At 38.0% G+C, this 21,794-nt stretch overlaps 2 protein-coding genes across 2 annotated transcripts; one reads left to right on the top strand and one right to left on the bottom strand.

The window, feature by feature from the left end:
- The first annotated feature begins 11,228 nt into the window (after positions 1-11,228).
- On the top strand, positions 11,229-12,175 carry LOC101972399 (olfactory receptor 9I1). The gene is given in 2 exon segments (XM_005331670.3): positions 11,229-11,420; positions 11,423-12,175. Coding segments are annotated over 2 exon segments (945 nt in total).
- A 7,033-nt stretch (positions 12,176-19,208) lies between these two features.
- Positions 19,209-20,156, bottom strand: LOC101965557 (olfactory receptor 5B17). Its single transcript, XM_005331571.3, has one exon. It carries the CDS (start codon positions 20,151-20,153, stop codon positions 19,209-19,211), a length of 945 nt encoding a protein of 314 aa, XP_005331628.2. The 5' UTR covers positions 20,154-20,156.
- Positions 20,157-21,794: the final 1,638 nt, after the last annotated feature.

Raw genomic sequence — 21,794 nt, 5'->3', positions numbered from 1 at the left:
ATTCCAAAGGTAGACTGAGGAAAATTTAAGCTTCAATATTTAAACTCAGTGAAATTTCAATCAAAACCCTTAAGTTTAGCTACATGCCTATTGGTAATTGCAAATATGCTAGTAATAATAGGAATGAGATCAGGAGAGTATGTGCAAAATGTTAAAATGAAGTTTGGATCTTATTAATTCATTAGGTCCCTTTCTGATTAAAGAAGGGTTACTGCACTCTCTCTTTGTGCTCTTTAATGAAAGACCACCAGGTAGTGAACAACTAGAAATTACCAAATATCCATTCCATGTTTCACCTATACTTTAAAAAATATTTTAGTAAGTCACAAGATTACATTTTATAAATAGCACTAGACTCTTTCCTGATTAACTTTTAATATTCACATTGTAGCTTCCCCTCAGTGTTTAGAAAAATGCTTGCAACCCCACTTCTATGCTCATGTAACTCACAGAAGGTCCAGCTGCCCCACTATTTTAAAATGAATTACACTCTTCACCATAAGTACATATTGAATACAGGAGCATAGTTTTCTTCTTGATAAACAAATGATAGTCCTGAGCAGAGAGTTTGAAACCAGAAATTCTTCCATGGAAAAACATATTGTTGGAGCAGCTCTCCTGCAGGTCAAAGGATTCTGAGGTCTCTAAGGCTGGGACACATACAGGAAAGACTAGTAAGCATTTGGGTCCTGAATATACCATCCATTCTTCCTGTGTCTGTGGAGGACTCAACTCTTCCTAATTTGTAAAGAAACATTATAATATTATGTCTCCTACGTCATCCACAGTAGTATGTTAGCAAATAATAAAATTTTAAAACAACATGGTTAGTGGTTATGATTTCAAAGTCAATCAATATAATTTTAATCTTGGGGTAGTCTTCTGGACCATGGTTGTATAGTCACAGCAAGCATTTGAGTTGGAAGAAAAACCTCTTGCACTAACAGATGATAATACCCAGATGAATTAATAATGACCACAGTGGCACTGCATGCCATCCTCTCCCTCTAAAATAAACACCTGGAATTATGTCAGACCTTATCAGGGAACACTGCATACACAGAGCTCTCCTGGGAAGTCCTCCCATTACTACATCTCACTTTCTTACAGAAAGAAACAGTTAAACTACCCGTGGGATTAAGATGGATATTTTAAGTGTGCACACATGTAATTGCATGATCTGCTATTTCTCATTTCAATTTTCAATATATAATTGAAAGACCAATATGCATTCTTTTTAGTGGAGAGCTTTAAAATTTTCTTCAAATGTACATTCATGCAACCGCTACCACAATTACCCATGATAAATTTTCTTAATCGTTTGAGTCAGCATAATTCCCACCTGTTGTCATAGCAGACATCATCAACTTTTTCTATTTGGTTTTGCCTTTGCAAGAATGTTCTTGACTAGACTCTCAGGATATGCCATCTTTGGTTCATTCAATTAGTGTAAAGTAACCAAGGTGCATTCATACTGTTATACTTATTGGTTTTTGCATTCCCTAGTTAAGGGGCATTAGTGCTGTTTTAAGTTGTGTTGATTACAAATAAAGTTGATCTAACTCTTCATTTCTATGAATTTCTGTTGTTTGAAAATAAGTTTCATTTCATATATACATATATATGTATATATATATATGAAACACTGCCTCACTCATTCTGTGTAGTCAACATAACTTCATAATAAACCTAGACAAAATATTAGTGAAATAAAACTATAGACCAATGCATCGATTTATTATAGTGAAGAAATGTTAAAAACCACAGTAGAAATCCATCGTAAATTTACATAACTATAAATCATGAAGGAGAAATTCTAATTCCAAGAATGTGAAGGTGTTTTAATATACAAAAATCAAGCCATGTAATAAACCAATTAATATAATGAAGGGAATAACAAGATAATTTCTGGAATCCCGAGTAAGCAATTGCCAAAGTTTTACTTCTTTCACAAACAAAACCAAAAAAACAAAACAAAACAACAACAACAAAACAACTCAGAAAACCAGGAGCCGAAGTGAATGTCCATAAACTGTAAAGAACAGATACAAACCACAGCTAAGACCCTAATCCAAAGTGAAAGTCTGAAGACTTCCTCAAAATATCAGATGCAAGTATTCCTGCTTTCATTACTTATGTTCTAAATTGTACCAGAAGTTCAAGCTGGATCAATAGGCAAGAAAAATAAAAGATACCAAATTGGAAAGAAGAAAAGCTATGTGCTACCCTCTTATGAGATGATCTTATATACCAACAATCTAAAAGTGTGTATCAAAAAATATTACCTAATAGACTTAATCAGTAGTGTTACAGGATTTAAGATTATCAAACATATTTCAATGGCATTCCTATATGCTGGCAATAAGTCATCTTAGAAGAAAATTTAGAAAATAAACCCATTTATAGCAGCATCTAAATCAATCAAATATCAAGAAATGAATATAATCAAAAAGTTACACACTTATATCTTGCTGAAAAATTAAATTTTCATGGGTTTTAAGAGTTACGTTTTTTTTGGTACTTGGGATTGAATTCAAGGGCACTCAACCACTGAGCCACATCCCCAGCTCTATTTTGTATTTTATTTAGAGACAGAGTCTCACTGAGTTGTTTAGTATCTTGCCATTGCCGAGGCTGGCTTTGAACTTGTGATCCTCCTGTCTCAGTCTCCTGAACTCCTGGGATTATAGGTATGTGCCATGGCACTCAGAAAGAGTTAGTATTTTAAATGGCAACACTTTCCGAAGGTATCTATAGATTTAATGAAATCCCTACCAAGATCCTAATGGCTTGTTTCCAGAAAAAAAAGCCAATATAAATGTCATATTGAATTTCAAAGATGATCAACAGCCAAAATAATCTTACAGAAACAAAGTAGGACTACACACATATTCCAAAATTAAAATGTATTCCTCAACCACCAGAGTCATTGCAATGTAGCACTGACTTATGTGAACCCATGGGAATGGAATTAAGAGTCATGAAACATCATATGACCATGGTCAATTGAATTTTGACAAGGGTGAAAAGTGTACACAACAGAGAAAAACATTCTCATCAACAAATAGCATTAGGACAAGTGGAAATATCACATCAACTAAAAAATACATCAGGGACTGAAATAAAAGAGTTAAAAATCACAAAACTGTTAGAAGAAACCGTGGGTAAAATTCATAATTTTGGATTTATTAAAGGTTTCTAGGATATAACATAAAATGATAAGAAACCTCAACAATGTTATTACAATAACCTCTACTACTGGAGATGTAGTATCGCTAAGTGTTCAGAGAAGGACTGTCATAGCAATATCATATTGCTAAAGCTCCACTGCATATTCTTATTTATTTTATTATAGCTTCAGCTTTGGGAGGGCAGTTTGTTTTAAGCAGAAAAGTTTAAGAGATCTCAGGATGTGTAGAAATCCATATTTACTTGCTGGAGGTGAGCACTTCACCAAATGGGATGGAGAAATGCTTATAAACATATCAAGTGGTTAAACAGGTAATTATATGAATGGTCAACAAATACATGAAAAAAATGTTCAACACCTCTAACAATTAGAGAAATCCAATTTAAAACTACACTGAGATTTCATCTCACTCCAGTCAGAATGGCAATTATCAATAATACAAGTAACATTAAATGTTGGGTAGGATGTAGGAGAAAATGTACACTCACACATTGCTGATGGCATGGCAAATTGGTGCAACCACTTTGGAAAGCAGTATGGAGTTTCCTCAGAAAATTTGGAATGGAAACACCATTGAACCCAGTTATCCCACTCTTTGGTTTATACCCAAAGGACTTAAAATCAGCATACTACAGTGACACAGCCACATCAATGTATATAGCAGTTCAATTCACAATAGCTAAGCTATTGAACCAACCTAGGTGCCATTCAACACATGAATTAATAAAGAAAATGTGGTATATGTACACAATGGAATATTAATCAGCCATAAAGAATGAAATTATGGCATTTGCTGGTAAATGGACAGAACTGGAGAATATCATGCTGAGTAAAATAAGCCAGTCCCCCAAATCAAAGTCAGAATGTCCTCTCTGATATGTGGATGCTAACCCTCAACAAGGAGGTCAGGGAGGGGAAGAATAGAAGTCCATTGGATTAGAAAAAGGGGAATGGAGGGAAGGGAAGCCGGAGAGGAGTAGGAAGGGCAGTAGAATTAATTGCATATAACTCTCCTATCCTGTATATGAACACACGACCAGGGTAACTCCACATCACGCACCACCACAAGAATAGGATCCTAATTAGAATAAGTTATACTCCATGTGTGTACAATATGTCAGAGTATACTCTATTGCCATGTACATATAAAAACAACAAATTAAAAAATGTAAAAAAAAAGAAAAGGTAATTGTATTCCCAAAGTCATAAAATCATAGAGAATACAAAGCAAGGGGAGAAAAAGGGGAGGAAAAGGGTAAGAATGAGAATGAAGTTGATCAAATTATGCCATGTGCATGTACGGAGATATCACCATGCATTCTAATTTTTACATACAACTCTAATGCATCAATTTAAAAGAAATAAACAGAAGGAAGATCAATAGAGTGAGGAAAGGCAATTGGGGGAGGGAGGAAGAGAGGAAGTACTGGGAGTAAAATGGAGCAAACTGTGTTACATGCATTTATGAGTACATCCAAATGAGTCCCACTGTTATACAACTATAATTCCCTGATAAAACATTTTTTAAAGAATAAGAACCAAGAAAACTAACAACTGTTATCTTGAACTTTATCAAAACTTGAACTTTTGTTCATCAGTGGGCATCAAGCATTGCAAAGACAGCCTACAAAATAAGGAAACTGTTTACAAATCTTATGTCTGAAAGGTATTAATGTCTACAATATATAAAGAACCACCACAAAGTAACAACAAAACTTCCACCCAATTAAAAATGGATAAAAGACTTGTATCAATATTTCTTTAAAGAATAGACACAGATGGACAGGCTGGGGATGGAGCTCAGTACAGTACCTGTCTAGCATGCCAGAGCCCACAGCGCACATACAGGCACACACACACACACACATACACACACACACACATACACACACACACAGAAAAAAAAAAGAAAAGAGAGAGAGAGAAAGAGAATATATGCTCATGTCCAATAAGCTACATCCTTAGTTGCTATAGAATTTTAAATCAAAACCCCAATGAAATAGTACTTTATAATTACTAGAATGATTCATTAAAAAATGAGGCACATGAGTTGTTAAAAATGTGGATAAATGAGAAACTCATGCATTGCTAATAGGGGTGTACAATGGTGCAGCTTCTGTGGAAAACAGTTTGGCAGTTCCTCAAAAAATTAAATTACTGTATGACTCAACCATTCAGCCCCTAATTATGTCCTCAATAGTTTGAAATTATATACACAAATTTATTTGTACATGATGGTCATAACAGGATTATTCACACTTGCTGAAAAGTATAAGCAAATCCAATCATCTGAGGAATGAATGAACAAATGTGGTCTATCCATGCAATGGAATATTATGCAATCATAAAGGAAATGAGTACCAATAAATGCTGCAGTTGGGATGAGCCTTGAAACCATAACCAGTGAAATTAGACAAAAACGTCACCTATTTTATGGTTGTTTTTAATACAAAATGTTCTGAATAGATGAATCCACACAAAAGCAGTTTAGTGATCACCTTGGACAGAGGGCAGGGGGCAGGAGAGTTACAACCTGAGGTGTTTAAATGTGTAACTGTGTCCATCGCGTTGTTAATGAAAATGTTTGGAATTCATTAGACAGAGGAAGCTGCACCTCGGGGTGAATGGCTACATGTCATCACATTGTACATTCAAAGGGAGTAAATTGTAGGTTTTGTGAATTTCATAGCATTTAAAAAGAGAGAGGAGAATGGAAGTTGAAGAAGGCAAAGTGAGGAAAGCAAGGTGGCAGTGGGGACAGATCAGGATTTACCCAAACATAAGCTCAGGAGTGCTGGTGGCCACCTCAAGATGAAGGTGACAAGGAGCAATTTGTCCCAGGGCTTCTGGAAGGAGCATCGCCCTCTTCTTTTTTTTTCAGCTCAGTGATACTGATTTTGAATATCTGGTCCTCAGAACTTTCCTGTATCAAAAATCTGAGTTGTTATGAATTCAAACAAAATTTTTATGTGTGTTTCATTGGTTTATTTTGATTATGGTAAAATAAACACAATAAAAAGCTTACCATGTGAACCATTTTAGGTGTACTGTTCAGTGCTATTGAACACAGTCACATTGTTGTGATAGATTTCATACAGCATTTTGAAGTTAAAAACAGGAGAATTGTGTATGATATTCACATGGACTGTACCCTGTGCTGATTCATGATTCATGTTGTCATGTCTCATTCATTGTGAAGGGTTAAAATCATTTTAGTTATAGGTAAAACCAGTAAGTATGAAGGATTTTTCCAGGTTAAACAAAGAGCATGCTTTTACATAATTTCACAGTTAACGACTCAGGATCTGCTCTCTTGAGTTTTATGATTTTCTGTTGGTGAGCTCTGCTGTACAGAAGTGGCAGCCACCATTGCTCAAGGGCACAGAGCTTTGGCTGTGATGGAGACTGATGACGGTTGGCACACCGCTGCATGGTGATCACAGGTCACTGAAGCCGGCAAGACTTTTTCCACATGGTGAGAGTTTCCAGAGACCATCTGAGCAGCATCTGCATGATCAGGAAGATTGTGTCCCTTCGGAGGAACCCAGTCATGACCTGGGAGTGACTGCAGAGGACTGACCAAAGCCCACCTGAGGCAAGTTACTAAAGAGAAGTGCATGGAACTATGGAGACAAGAACGCCACAGGATCAACACCACGAGAACTCGAATAGCCGGAGAGAGTGGACAATGGAACGAATCTCCCAGGAAGGTGAGCTAACAAGTTCCCCAAGGTAGATGCAAATGAGGTGAGTGGACACCTCATTCCCTGCTGACCAATAATCATTCTTCCTTATGAAACCCAGAGCAGTGAGGATTCACCTTCTGAGATAGGACCTGACAGTAGGACCGAGGATGGGTGCAATGTAGAGAGAACACCACCACAATCCCCATCCGAGTTCCAGTCCTGAGAGCGCTCATTGCAGGAGAGCAGAACACGAGGACCAGTGATGAAAAGAACCAGGTCCTGCCCTGCAGAAGCCGCAGTTGAGCTTTGAGACTAACAAGGAGTTGCCATGAAATCCCAAAAGATTTGCATCTTTATCTTTTAAGATGCATGGAGAAGATGCGATAATGAGCTCTGCGGAAGTGCATTCTCCCTGTCAGGGCTGGCTTTTCCCAGGAGCCCTGGGGGGGGTCCCAGGTGCTGATTCATGATCCATCAGAAACCTCTGGGCTCACGGCATCTCTCCCGAAAAACCACCTCCAAAGCATTTTAAATACCCATTGGTTTGCTTAGTAAGAAGGAAACCCAACATTGGGCAGTTACGTTCATTTATCTGAGCAAAATTCTTAAACTATGTACCTTAGATTAGTTTTGATCCTAAACCAAGAAAAATCCAACTGGATTATTAAAGCAGGTAGTAAAGATGAAACTATCACCCTAGAAACCCTGGGAAAATACTGGCTTTGAAGGAAGGTCCACACACATGGAGGAAGGTGAAGCTGGGCAGAAAACCTGGGCTCTGTCATCAGAATTTGTCATCTCTTGGCATGGGATTTCAGCTCTTGTATAAAATACACAAGTAAGACTGGATTAGTATTTTCTAAGTCTACAGCTCTAATCTTTCTGGATTTATGTGTTGTAGGTAAATTTTAGAAAATATAAACAGTTTTATGGGGGCTTGATAATAGAAAGCAGAGCTTAGAGCAAAAGATTTCCCTATAATTTACTATATTTCATGTACCTGTTCTAGGAGAGGAACTAACTATGTATTCAAACTCTGGCTTTGGAATAAGATAGACCTGGGTGAGACTTCAGGTTTTCTCCCTGTTTCTTAACTACTTAGCTACTTAACTACTTGGGCAAATTACTTAACTACTCAGGCTCTTCTTTTCCTCCAGGACAAAATAAAACCTATTTCATGGGGTCGCAAGTGTTGTGTAAGATTACGTGTAGAATGTGTGCTAACATGATTGATATAAAGCAAATTGTTCCAAAATTGGCTGCCACTTTCTGGAAAAGTAGCACATCCTATTTGTTTAACTGGGGTCAAGGGACTGGGGTAGAATCTAAATATCTTTTCTGTCTATGAGTGAAACCTCAGGCAGAATATGAATGATTCCAAACCTTACTTTCCTCACTCAACTCACTATAAATACTCTCATGTCATGATGTTATTGTGAATTTGAAAGGAAATAAAGACTTCAAAGTGAGTTTATCTACCTGACTCAAAGCAAGAGCTTGGTAAATACGTAATAATATTTTGAGATGTTGACTTCTGTAGAGTGGGAAGTTAAATCATTGAGCTCCTTCTCTGTCCCCAAGGAACTACAACTTTGGAAGCAAGCAAAAGAAGAATTCGAGAGAGGATTGCAAGTCAAAGTAAGTACAAGGTTTAGGAACCACCCTGGGTTTCTTCTGGATAAGACATCTCTCCTGCTCTGTGCCTTCCAATTCTACAATGCATTTCAAAACACATTATAGGTATAATTCTAACCCATCAGTGTCCCTCGGTTTTCTTTAGGTGTTCACTAGCCACAAACCTATGATTTCCCTTTCATGAGTGGCTCTGGGTTCAGGGAGCTGTTGCCTCCATATATTCTGGGCTCAATCCTAGTGCTGTCTCACACTAATGACCTTTGATTAGAGGATGCCTAGGCTTTGCATTCAAGAGAAGCTTCCACTTATCTCCTCCATGAAAGTGCATGCAGCTTGCCTCTCTACAGGCAATTGATGAAGCTATGATTATTGTATAGATTCTCAGGTTTATCTGGGATCTCATCACAAGTTCAGAACCTATGCCTGGAAGGTCCCAGTGGAACCGGATCTTAGGTGGGAGGGAAGTACAACTGCACTCCAAAAGATACCAGAAGACCTGCCTGCTCTTCCCAGTTCTGCAGACAACTCACTCCTTGACTTTTGAAGAAGTCTTTAACCTCTCTGGGCATCAGTTTTCTCTTCACCAAAATAATAACAGTATCAATCATGTCAGTTTCACAGGGATGTGAAGGCAATGACAGATGATTATGGGTTTAACAATGTATCCATAAAGTAAAAGGAGATATTATGTCGGACAGTTTTTTGTGGATTTTAGATGTTATCAAAAACAGCAATTCCATGTTGCTATTTCAACTCAAATTCCAACTATGCTGACGGAAAAGAATTCATTAACAATCTAACTTTGATATTAATTGGTATGGTTATAGATTCAAAAGTTCTTAATTAGCAGATGCCAACCTAAGAGGGTGGAGGATGTGGTACTAGGAGACCAGACTAGTAGTTCAAGCAGAACAGAGTGGGATAAAGGGATAAGGAGTCTTGGATGAGGACCCTGCTCTTCCACATGTGAGGTCAGCAGATTGATTTACATGGCCAGTGTCTTTCTCATCCACAAACAAGAATAATGTCCCTTATCCAGTAGGATTGTTGCCAAGAATGAATAAAACACTGTATGACAAAGGTTCTAAGAGTACAGATACCTCTGAAGGAGGAAGATATGAATCCTGATTTCCAGGCAAAGATCCTAAGCATTACTTGGACTTTAGGCACTTTAATGGGGATCCTGGATGGACTTGGAAAGTGGCCATCAGCAAGCACACAAACTCTGATGTGACCCCGATCTGTACTAGGTGGCAACAGGAGATTACAGGGAATGCAAAACTTCCCATAACTCAAATATAAAGAAAAATTATTTTGAGCATCTGGTCAAGTATAAAGAAAAGAACATTTATTTCACTTGATATTTGAAAGCTTGTCCTGAAGCAAAAGTTTAGTGACATTGCTTCCTCTACAAATCATTTCATGCTATTTAGTCTTTTAATGCATGGCAAGCATATAATCATAATAGATAAATGCCTCTTAGCATTGTCATAATCAACCATAGAAAAGTATAGAAGAGTTAATTAGAATAGTAAGCATTGTCACATGAATAGGTTAAAAGATCAAAGTTTTAAAAAAATGTGGTGGAAAGGAGGAGAGAAGAAAGAATAGAGGAACGAATGATTTCTTCATTTTACAGTCCAACTCAGTTAATTATTAAAGTTGCACACACACACACAAATAAATATATTATTTAGAGACACAATAAAAACTTCACAAGTTTTTGTGAAGAAAATATAATCTTTCAGAATTGCAATTTAGTAGATACTAAAATGGAAGATAAGAACAGCAACAATAATAACTCTTTCTCTGTGCTGAGCTCTTCTCTCTGCCCATTAGTATTAACTAATTAATACTCAAAATAACCCTATGAGATAAGCATACTTTCCTCCATGTTATGGATAAAAAAATTAAAGGTCAAAAGGATCCAGTAGCTTGGTCAAAGTCACATAATTAAAAGATAGCAAGACTATGGGTTTGATGTGTTATTTAGGATCATGATATAAATAATGAAAAAAATTTAAAACAATATGTTGAAGGTGGTGACCTCTGAGCTAGAGTGGTAAAGATTAAAGAGGAGAAAAATTTTTAGATACTACCTAATACTAACTGACCAGGTAATTTTTGACTGCCTGCCTGAATAATCATATAGTAAGAAGAAAAATACATCAACTTATTTACCATGAGTAGCAAATTATCATCGCCTACCTTCTGCACAGATTTCTTAGTAAGAAGGGATTAAAATTGTTGTGTGTCTGGAAGGGATAAACTAAGGTCAGTGCGTGGAGGGAACAGAAAGGGAGAATCTAGGTCCAAACAGAGAATTACAGGTGGAGCTGTCTGGAGATGGAGGCTCACGGAGCATGAGCATGTGGGGTGTGCAGAAGAGGGACTCCAGCCCTAGGTGGGATTAGAATCGATGTCCTCTTTCTCCTCTCTAAACCCGAGAATCTAGTCTCTTCTATCTTCACAGAAATCCCCAAATGGGAAGCAGAATTAATTTCAATCAGAAACACCAGCTTAAGTTTCAGCTCCATACAATGCAGGAGAAATTCAAGAAGAATCAGCCAGGTTCAGGATTTCAGAAAAACAACTCTGTACATAAATCCAGAATTATCAACTCATCTTCGACCATAGAGAAAGATATTCTGTTCCTTGATTCTAACAATTCCTGTTACTCCATTCTCATCCTCAGACCAACAGTCCACGCTGAATCCATGGTCAAGAATAATCTCACTACAGCGGCCGAGTTCATCCTCACAGGCTTTACTGACCACCCCAACTTGGAGATGCCCCTCTTTCTGATCTTTCTCTGTTTCTATCTTGTCACCCTTCTGGGGAATCTGGGGATGGTGGTACTCATCCGAGTGGATGGCCAGCTCCACACCCCAATGTACTTCTTCCTGAGCCACACCTCTCCCTGCTAGATGCCTGCTACAGCTCTGTCATCACCCCTCAGATCCTTGCCACACTGGCCACAGGCAAAGTGGTCATCTCCTATGGCCGCTGTGCTGCCCAATTCTTCTTCTTCACCATCTGTGCAGCTACAGAGTGTTTCCTGCTGGCAGTGATGGCCTATGACCGCTATGTTGCTATTAGCAACCCTCTGCTCTATGCTATGGCCATGGATCCCAGAGTCTGCTGGAGATTGGTGCTGGGAGCGTATACCTGTGGGATGTCTGGGGCCATCCTGAGAACCACGTGCACCTTCTCCCTCTCCTTCTGTGAGGACAACCAGATCAACTTCTTCTTCTGTGACCTCCCGCCCCTGCTGAAGCTTGCCTGCAGTGACACAAAAATCATTGAGATCATCATTGTCTTCTTTGGCAACTTTGTGATTTTGGCCAATGCCTTGGTCATCCTCATTTCCTACCTGCTCATCATCAAGGCCGTTTTGAGGGTCAAGTCTTCAGGGGGCAGGGCCAAGACTTTCTCCACATGCGCCTCCCACCTCACCGCTGTGGCCCTTTTCTTTGGGACCCTCATCTTCATGTACATACGAAGTGGCTCAGGAAAGTCCCTGGAGGAGGACAAGGTGGTGTCTGTCTTCTATACTGTGGTCATCCCCATGCTGAACCCCCTGATCTACAGCCTGAGGAACAAGGACGTGAAGGCTGCCTTCAAAAAGGTCACTGGTAGAGTCCGGGTGTCCCAGAGGGGGTAGGTGGACATGAGAGGACTTCTTATCTTAGGCAATTTTGTTACCATGGCTACATATCCAACAGGTTCCAGCACTGTATGCATCCTATAGGCACGAAGGGAGACAAGGCAGACCAGGGCCACCAGGCACATGAGAAAAACTGCAAAAGCTGTGAAGTTTGTAGCCAGCAATTCCACAGTTTTCCCTTCTCATCCCCCTCTCCCACTTCCAGCTCATTCCTTGGCACTTGGCAGCCCACCCACTCTCTGTTCTCATTAGAAAATCCTGAAGTTCACGGGGTCTTGATTTTATTTCACACACCAGTGCTTGGCACTCTTTCCCTCTTCTTTTGGCCCCCCTCAATATTTATCATGTTCTTCATGTCAAAGATGATATCTGGGGACTCCTGTGAATCATGCTAATTGGTACAGACCTTTTAGTATGTAAATAAACGATCTCGTCAATTATCAGGGGGTACTGTAGAAAACAGAACCGAGACTCTAACTGGCCCAGGGAAGGAGTTCCTTTTGATACAGACCTCGCTTTTCACCTTGAGAGGGTCTTGCCCCTTAGTGTGTCTTCCTTCCTGCTCAGGCCATGGTGGAATTTGCAAATGGCCTTGCAAGACTCACTGGCTCTGTGCTTCCTGCCTCAGTGCTATGCTGAGATCTCAGGAAGAAGTAAGCCACTTAGTGGCACTGGTTCTAGTGCCCCTGGGTCTTCTCGAGGGCCAGCTGTATCTTCTGACGGATGGTGTGATGCCTTTCCTCACTGCATCGCCTACCTCATGAACAGATCTCATTTGCAAGCATCCTATTTCTAGGGCCAATACTGTTGGAAAGCTCGTGAGGGATTCAGAAGACAGTTGAACTAACAAGGATCTGGTGAGAGGGGAAATAACCATTCTTCTGCACCAGACGGCAAAGCCCTTGAGAACACAGTCTTTGTTTCCTTCATTTCTAAGTCCAAAGTCCAGATCTCAGGAGCTCTCAATGATGGCTTTTGAAGGAATTTTTTTTATGTGACATGCATAATTGGATTTGAGTTTTATGGCAACTCTATAAGGCAAGTGGGGAGACATGACTAAATATAAAACTCCCATTTTTCAATTAAGTAAACACTTTCCTAGGATTCAAAAATACTTAGAATACCGCAGTAGACAAGTACGGATTCAGACTTCAAACTAAATCCCAAATCATTGACTCTAATGTCCCTGAAATTCATTGTGAGTATAACAATTCCAAATACAAGAAGATACTGTAAACATGAAATAAGCTGATAAATAAGAAATGGCCTAGAATAAATCTGGTATTCAATTTAGATTTTTCTCTTCCTTTCCATTTCCTTCACTTTTTGATCTTAACTCTGGGCATTTGCAACGATTCCATAGCCATTGAAAAAAGTGAAGAAGATTATGAACCAAAAATGGTGAAAGGCAAGGCACTGAGGAAGACGAATGACTCAATCTTTGCACAAGAAATAAAGCAAGCTTCTATGCTTAACTGGGAAGAGGCGTTCATTTACACATTTCATAGTCAAAGATAACCAAAGAATGTCTTTGTCATTGAACGTACTGTTTTGTGCTCAACAAACCCATCTACCATTGATTTTATGAGGTGTAACTCCTTCTGCTTGTTCTTGAGAACAATCATTTTATAAAAACAAAAGATTGCACAGACAGTAGCTGATTGATTCAGAAGTAAGCATCTGACTTGTGTCAGGGTAATACAAAGTTTCATGGCCACTGTGAAGCTGAACATGGGAAAGAAATTCAGGATAGGAAATCACATTGAGCAAGATAGAGAATATCCAAATATTTTTAAACCTATGAAGAGATGATGCATATTTAAACCCAGAAAATGTATATTTTAACCCAAAATATGCTCATTTGAATTAGCAGAAATTAAAAGATATGATATGAAAAATGGGTAGTATTAACTGGTTTAACAATTTTTTAAAAAGGGTTTGAAAAATCTTTTAAAAATTATCCTTTAAAAATCTAAGATACACGTATGTAACTGGTAACCCTGGTGATTCAGTGACCTAGTTAGGTACACGGAGAAACTTACCTTTGAGCATGAGGATATGGGTAAAGAAATTTCATAAAGAATTGTTGTAATCCCACGAAACTCTGCTTGCCTTCAGATTTTTATTCTACTGGCTTGTCATGTGCCTCTGATGGCTGGAGCTCTGGTTGTCATTGTGGATCATAAGGTGACTTTATAGATGAAATCAATAAGTAGCTGGCAGAAGACAGAAAGAAAAATAACACTAATCCCCGATGACATTTATAATCCACATTATGAGCCAAGGACTGTCTTTCTTCAGGCTTCCTTCATGTAAGAAATAAAACACTTATGAAATAAAACACTAGAAATAATTGTGGGGTGCACACACATACACACACACTCATATGCACACATATAGAGAAAGAAAGAAAGGTTATATTTTTAGAGATACATATACATAAATGAAAAAGTTTTAACTTAACCACAGAAAAGACACAGCAACAAAGGGGAGGTTTTGTAGGGAGAGCACCACCCAAGAACTTCTGAAGAGAGACAGAATTCCATTTATTAGAGTTTGATAGTAATTGCCCCGATATTTATTATATAAATTTAATTACACCTGTCCTTTATATATGACATAAAATGAATACAGGTGTAATAACATTTACATAATAAATATACACATATATTTTACAACAAAAATGCTAAAAAATACCTGAATCCCCACCACACGCTAAGCATGTATCATGAGATCTACCTGTTTTTCATATTATATCTTTTAATGTCTGCCTGGATCAAACCACAGCTCCCTGACTTCCCTTGGCAGCAACACAGTGAGATTCAAGTATCCTTCTTCTGAATAACTTTTACCAGCTCTGAAGCTATTACTAAAATTTCACCAGTCTTTCTTTTTATTATTTTTTTTCAACTCACAAAAATTACATATATTTATGTTGTATAACATGATTTTTTTTTTTACTTAAATCGTCTCTCATTTTAATTACATTGTAATACAGTGTCTTCACCATTAAAAGCAAACTGCACAAATATATCAATTATCAACTTCTTAGTGAAAATGTACAAAACATCCATCGGATCACTCAAACTCCTAATTGGAAAGAAAAGTTTAACCAACAAAAGAAAAACCATAGTGAAGGTAAATGAATAGACAGCAATGTGATATTTTGGTATATGTGTACATTGTGGACCTGTGAAGTCAGCTAATTATAATATATTCATTACCTCACAAATTTATCTTGAGAACATTTAAAAATCTTTCCTAGCAATTTTCAGGTTTCCAGCAGATGCATAAAATCAGCCCAAGGAAGATTAGGTAATTGCATTTTCCAGGTATTTAAGATGCCCAGAGCAGCAATATCCTTGGACCTGATCAGAAAGCAGCAGAAAAATATTAACTATGCTTCATAGAAGTTCCTCTCAGGAGCACAAAGACCAACTCTTTCCCTACAACAAAATGTAGATCTGATTACTATATTATGTTGGGAGATAAAATATATCCCAGAGACTAATGAACTTGACTTTCAAATTCGAACAGATTAGATTTTTCCTCATGAACTTTTACACAAGTTACTTATCTTCTCAAATATTCAATTCTGTCTTCTGTTAAGTGGAAATAGAAATTCATTGCTGAAATAGTAGTAACAAACGTGTAAGTGCAGGGAACAACCCCATTGCATGGAGATATTGGTGCCCTGATACCAACTATCACCAAGTATTCAGAGTGTGGACAAAGAACAGGCCCAGTCTACTGCAAGGAGGTTCCTCCCTCTGGTAAAGTCAGAGAGAAAGACATGGGTTACCAGAAGCTTTGGAGTTCCTCGTGAGGAAATGGGTAGGTCAGGGGAAGACAATGCAGGAGATGATAAGCTGGCCAAGGTTGACCTGGGGAATGTGTGTTGTAGAAACCTTCCTGTCCCTGCGGCCCCAGCCTGGACCTGTGGATTCTGGTTTATACTTTTCTGACTCTGTGGCTTTTCTTGAGGTATCAAATGGGAGATGATATTGAGACCCCAGTGACATAAATTTGGGAGGTGATGATTTCTGATACCGTGCATGAGTGAAAGTGACTTCTCTAGCTTTCATTATTGTCTTCGGCCAAATGAAGAAAAGGTAACCACCAGGTGCATTCAAATCTCTTTTAACAGTACAGCCCGATTTCCAAACCAAATGAAATGCAGGACCTCATGGTTCATAAGAGTTAGAAGAATTGAGACCCTCCTTGCATCTCAGGTTGAGGTGGTAGCATCCGACCTGCTTAGCCTTCCCCCCACCTCCCCTGGCACATCCTGTGAGGTGTCTCCAAAAGAGCAGGGGAGATGGGAAATCACAGAAGCCCATCCCCTATGTCCACCCCAGGTCCAGGGTTCTCTGTGTCTATAAGTTCTGGGTCTCTGATGGGGGTTAAAGGGTTCTGTTGATGAGTAAAGGAAGGAAACTGATCATATTGAATATGTCACAATTAATCCCACTATTATGCATAATTGGTTCAATAAAAACAGAAAAATATATAAATATATAAATAAAATGAAAAACAATAATGACAAATTCAATTTGTTTAATAGAAGTAGGATTATGCAGAATATATATCTAATTAATATACCACAATGATATGGTAAACCAATGTAATTTGTAGTGTATGTATGTATGTCAAGGACAACAGTATTGGGCATATATATTCTTCTGTTTTTATTGAAGGATTAAAATTATCCATAGTAGCGGGATTAATTGTGACATACGCATACATGCACACAACATAATTGATCAGTTTCTTTTCCTAGTTAGCTCCTCTCTTCCTCTCCTGCTCCTGTACCCTGGGTCTCCTTTCTCTACTGGTCTCCCTTCTATTTTAATGGGATCCCTTTTTCTCTCTCTTTCCCTAACTTCTGCATATAAGAGAAGACATTTGACCCTTGACACCACTGTGCATCTCTTGTGTGGAGCCACTCAGAGAAGGTAACTTTTCCCTAGGCCAAACTGGGTAACCAGCTGGGCAGGGTGGATAACTGACCTGCCCAGGGAGAGGTGCCCAAGGCCCATGGAGTAAAAATAAGGTCTATCAGCCCCAGGGTCATTGTCACCATTTCCCTTATTCATGGTGGTTTTCTCAGGACTAGATCTGTAGGTACCGTCCCCATGGCTGCCGGTAGGTAAGTTCCTCCATTCCCTCTTCTCCTTGAGTTATCACCTCTATCCTCTCAGCCTCTAAAAGCCCTGAAAGAGGGTTTGAGGATGTGGAGGCAGGTGGATTCACATGTCCAGCTCCAAACAGTTAAGTAGCCTGGGTCAAGCTGAGACTATCCACATCAGCTCGTTTACTACACAGATGAGAATTCTCTACTTGTGCAGAACAAACCAGAAAGCCTACTCCGGAACAAAATCACGAGCCACCACACACCTTGTAGATTCAAATAGCAACTCTTTATTCCCGAACTCACACCGGCCCTCTACAAACACGTTCTGGGGAAATTCACGTTCTCTGCATGGTGAACCTAAAGAACCTTACCCTAAGTGAAATACCATGCCACCTGGATTGCTATAGCATTTGCACTACATTTTGAAAATGAGAGAAGTGACAGTAATCCAACTTACCTTTCCTTTAACATACTATCTTGGTTATTCTGGGTCTCTTGGATTCCCTCATGAATTTAAAATAATTTTACCAATATCTTCAAAGCCAGCAGGAGATGGACAGGAGGAGGTTGACTTTGTAGATCTATTGGAGAGTATTTTCAGCTCTAGGATTTTGATTCATGAACAAGGAGTGTCTTTCCAAATTTAGATTTTATTTCATGTCTTTCAATGATGTTTTATAATTTTAAGAGTATAAACATTGCTCAAACATGTTCAATAGATGTTATAAGTTCTAGTGTCCTACAGCACAGTGATATAACTATAGTTCACAAATACTATCATATATTTTACAAAGAACCAGAAGAGTTAAAAGCCTCCAAATATAAAATAATAATAAGAAGATGGAAATGTTAATTATCCTGATTTGATCCATATACATTGTAGATATGTATTAAAATATCATGTTGTATCTACAATTTTATGCACATTTTTATGTTAATCATTTTTTTTAAATTTAAGGGAATGGAAAAGATAACTACCATGATTTGATCAGTACATGCTATATAAATGTATCCAGTCATCCCACAAATACGTGCAACTAAAATAATAATAAAATATTTGCATTCATATGGCATGTGCACATTTTAAATGATGTTTCACAAAATGATGCATTTTATCATTTAATTACATAGTTAAAATACCTCATGTCATTCAAGACATTGTTGCTTCTATGGTTTTGAACAAGCTATTATCTGTTAGATCAATTAAAAATAAGAAAATAAAAATTTTTATTTTGCCTCCAAAATGTTTAAAAATAATACCCTCAAGGAATACCTGAAAAAAAAATCACATTTGTTATTTTGCCCAATGATCTTTTCATTATTTTTAATGATTTTAAGTGAAATTCTATTAATTTTACTTTCAGATTATTAACTGCTTATATATACAAATACCATTAATTTTTGTATACTGATCTTCTACCTCGAGACTTTGCTTATTTCATTTATTAATTCTAATAATTTTCAGTTGATTGCATATGATTTATATTATAAAGTTCCTGCTATCTGCAAACTTATTTAACAAGATATAATAGTTTTATCTTTTTTGCCTTTTATTCTAACATAGGAACCACCACAGTATAGAACACAGATGCATTCATCATTTTAGAAATAGTCATGTGAATAGGCTTTCTAATACCGAATAGCTCAGTGGTTACTGAGATTTTATTAAGATAAAGTAATTATTTATATCAGGATAAAATGTGACAAAAACATACACTTCATAGAACTTCACTAAAATAATTATATTTTCAAATTTGTGGATACTTAGAACTGTTTTTGAACTAAAGAAATAATATTAGATGATTTTTTTCTATATATAACAAAGTATTTAACTTTGGATTATAGCATACAGTCATTTTAAGAGGGATGAAATAACTTTTTGAGGGTTTTACATCATTAAAGAACTAAACCTAGAGAAGATATTGCCTTTTTAACAACCTTCTTGAGTGCTCTCTTGACCTCCTTGTTCCTGAGGCTGTAGACCACAGGGTTCAGCATGGGGATGACCATGGTGTAGAACACAGATGCAATTTTGTCAGTGTCCATGGAGTGACTGGAGCTGGGCTGTAAGTACATGATGATGACAGTCCCATAAAAAATAGAAACTGCAATGAGGTGAGAAGCACAAGTAGATAAAGCCTTCTGGTATCCCTTACCTGAGTGCATCTTCAAAATGGTGATGAATATGAACAGGTAGGAAATCAAGATAACAAGAAATGCAAAAATGACATTAAAAGTTGACATAAGAACAAGAATCAGTTCGGCGACATGTTTATCAGAGCAAGTCAGAGTCATGACAGCGGGAATATCACAGAAGAAGTGATGGACCACATTGGTCACACAGAAAGAGAGGCAGAACGTGTCTCCAGTTTGCACAGAAGCATTCAGCAAACCAATGGCATAGCAGCCTATGGCCAGACGAGTGCACACAGTGTTTGTCATGATGGTGGAGTAGTGCAGGGGCTGGCACACTGCTGCATAGCGGTCATAGGCCATTGTGGTCAGGAGGTAATTTTCTACAGTGGCAAAGACTGCAAAAAAGAACATCTGAGCAGCACAAGCATTGTAGGAGATGACCTTGTCTTCCATCAGCAACCCAGCCATGACCTTGGGAGTGACAGCTGAGGAGGAACAAAAGTCCACCAGAGACAGGTGACTGAGGAAAAAGTACATGGGGGTGTGGAGGCGGGAGTCCAGCAGGATCAACGTGATCATCCCCAGGTTCCCCACCAGAGTGATGAGGTAGATGAGAGTGAACATTATGAAGAGGGGAAGCTGCAGTTGGGGGGCGCTGGTCAGTCCCAGCAGGATGAACTCCCTCACCTCCGTGGTATTCTCCATGGGTGGTACGTTAGGACCACCAGGGGCTGTGTAGCAAAGAGGAAAATTTTGGTTTTTGAAGAGCAAAACCCAGTTGAGCAGAAATGGAAAAGTGTAAGCATTACTTTATGATGATAATCATATTTTCAGTATTCTCTAGATCTAAAGGTTTGGCATGACCATACAATGTAGTGGGCGATTTATCTAAACAATAATTTGCTTTTGAAGAGTAAGGGTTTCATGGATGGTCTTCCCAATTTGTTATTTTTTTTAGTTGAATAGTTGACTAATTGATATTAATGGTGAGGTGTTCATATTTTTGAAGTTACTTTAGCCTGCATATCTATTTTGGTGGAAAGCTCCAACTGTAAAATTTTTTTGAAGCACATTAGCCCAGAATTTTAAAAAATTTAATTGTGATTTAAGACATTTGAAAACATTCATTCACCCCTCACTATGTTTCCCTATTATTTAGCATCCTATCCTTTAGAACATTACAAGTTCAGCCCATAAGGGCTTCATGTTTGCTCACCTTAACATACATCACACTTGTTTAACACAGAGTGTTCTACAAGGAATGCCAGGAGTTTTATATATAAGCACCTGTTTGTGTGTGTGTTTGTGTCTCTGTATAGCTAGGTATTCTTATTTTTTTCACTATTAAGACAACTGATAATTTATGAAATTAAGTGATATTCTAACATTCCAAAAGTTGATGGACAAATATTCAAGAATCAATATTTAAACTGAGTTAAATTTTAATCAAAACCTGTAACTTTGGCTACACCACCATCAGTGTTGGTAGACCTGCCAGTAAAAATAAGAATGAGAATAAGATTATGGGCAAAATGTTACAATGAGGTTCAGATCTTGCTGATTCATTAGGTCCCTTCGTATTTAAAGAAGGACCACTGCACTCTCTGTTTGTCCCCTTTAATCTCTAGTGAGAAACCATCAGGTTGTAAACAACTAGAAATTTTTTCAGAGTTTGATCTATGCTTTTAAAAATATTTTCTAAAGCAGCAAGATGACCTTTTATAAATGTCACTAAACTTTGTCCTGATGACCTCTTTGATATTTATACTCTAGCTTCAGTTTGGTGTTTTAGAAAAACAGTCATAACCCCAACTTCTGTGCTCACATAACTCAGAGAAAGTCCAGCTGCCCCACTACCCCTGGTGAACAGCAATTTTCCCCAAACTTTCATATTTATTATAGAAGCTTACCTCGATCTTCAAACACAAGTGACAGTCAGTCCTGAAAGAGCGTTTGAAAGCAGAAATTCTTCTATGAAAAAACGCATTGTTGGAGCAGCTCTCTTGTGGGTAGTAGACAAAATATTCTGAGGTCCCTAAGGCAGGGACACATGGAGACTAGTGACCATTTGGTCCTGAATCTACAATGCATTCTTACTGTGTCTGTGGAGGTTGCACCTCCTCCTAATTTGTAAAAGAAACATTATTATGTTACGTCTTCTATATCATCCACAGTTGGATGTTTGTTTGCAAATAACGAAATTTAAAAAACAGCTAGCTTAGTGGTTATGATTTCACAATCAATCAATAGAATTCAATCGTGGAGTATTTCTCTTGACTACAGTTGTGTAGTCACAGCAAGCCTTGAGGTTGGAAGGAAACCCTTCTTGCACTAACAGATAATGAT

Source organism: Ictidomys tridecemlineatus, chromosome 4 (genome assembly GCF_052094955.1).
Source record: "Ictidomys tridecemlineatus isolate mIctTri1 chromosome 4, mIctTri1.hap1, whole genome shotgun sequence".
NCBI lineage: Eukaryota > Metazoa > Chordata > Mammalia > Rodentia > Sciuridae > Ictidomys > Ictidomys tridecemlineatus.
Note: the sequence above shows the minus strand (reverse complement) of the source record. Positions and strands in the feature narration are given on the sequence as shown.

Bases quoted from the DNA above. Each gene is read 5' to 3' on its own strand.
- LOC101965557 (XM_005331571.3), bottom strand. From the start codon at position 20,153: ATGGAGAATACCACGGAGGTGAGGGAGTTCATCCTGCTGGGACTGACC.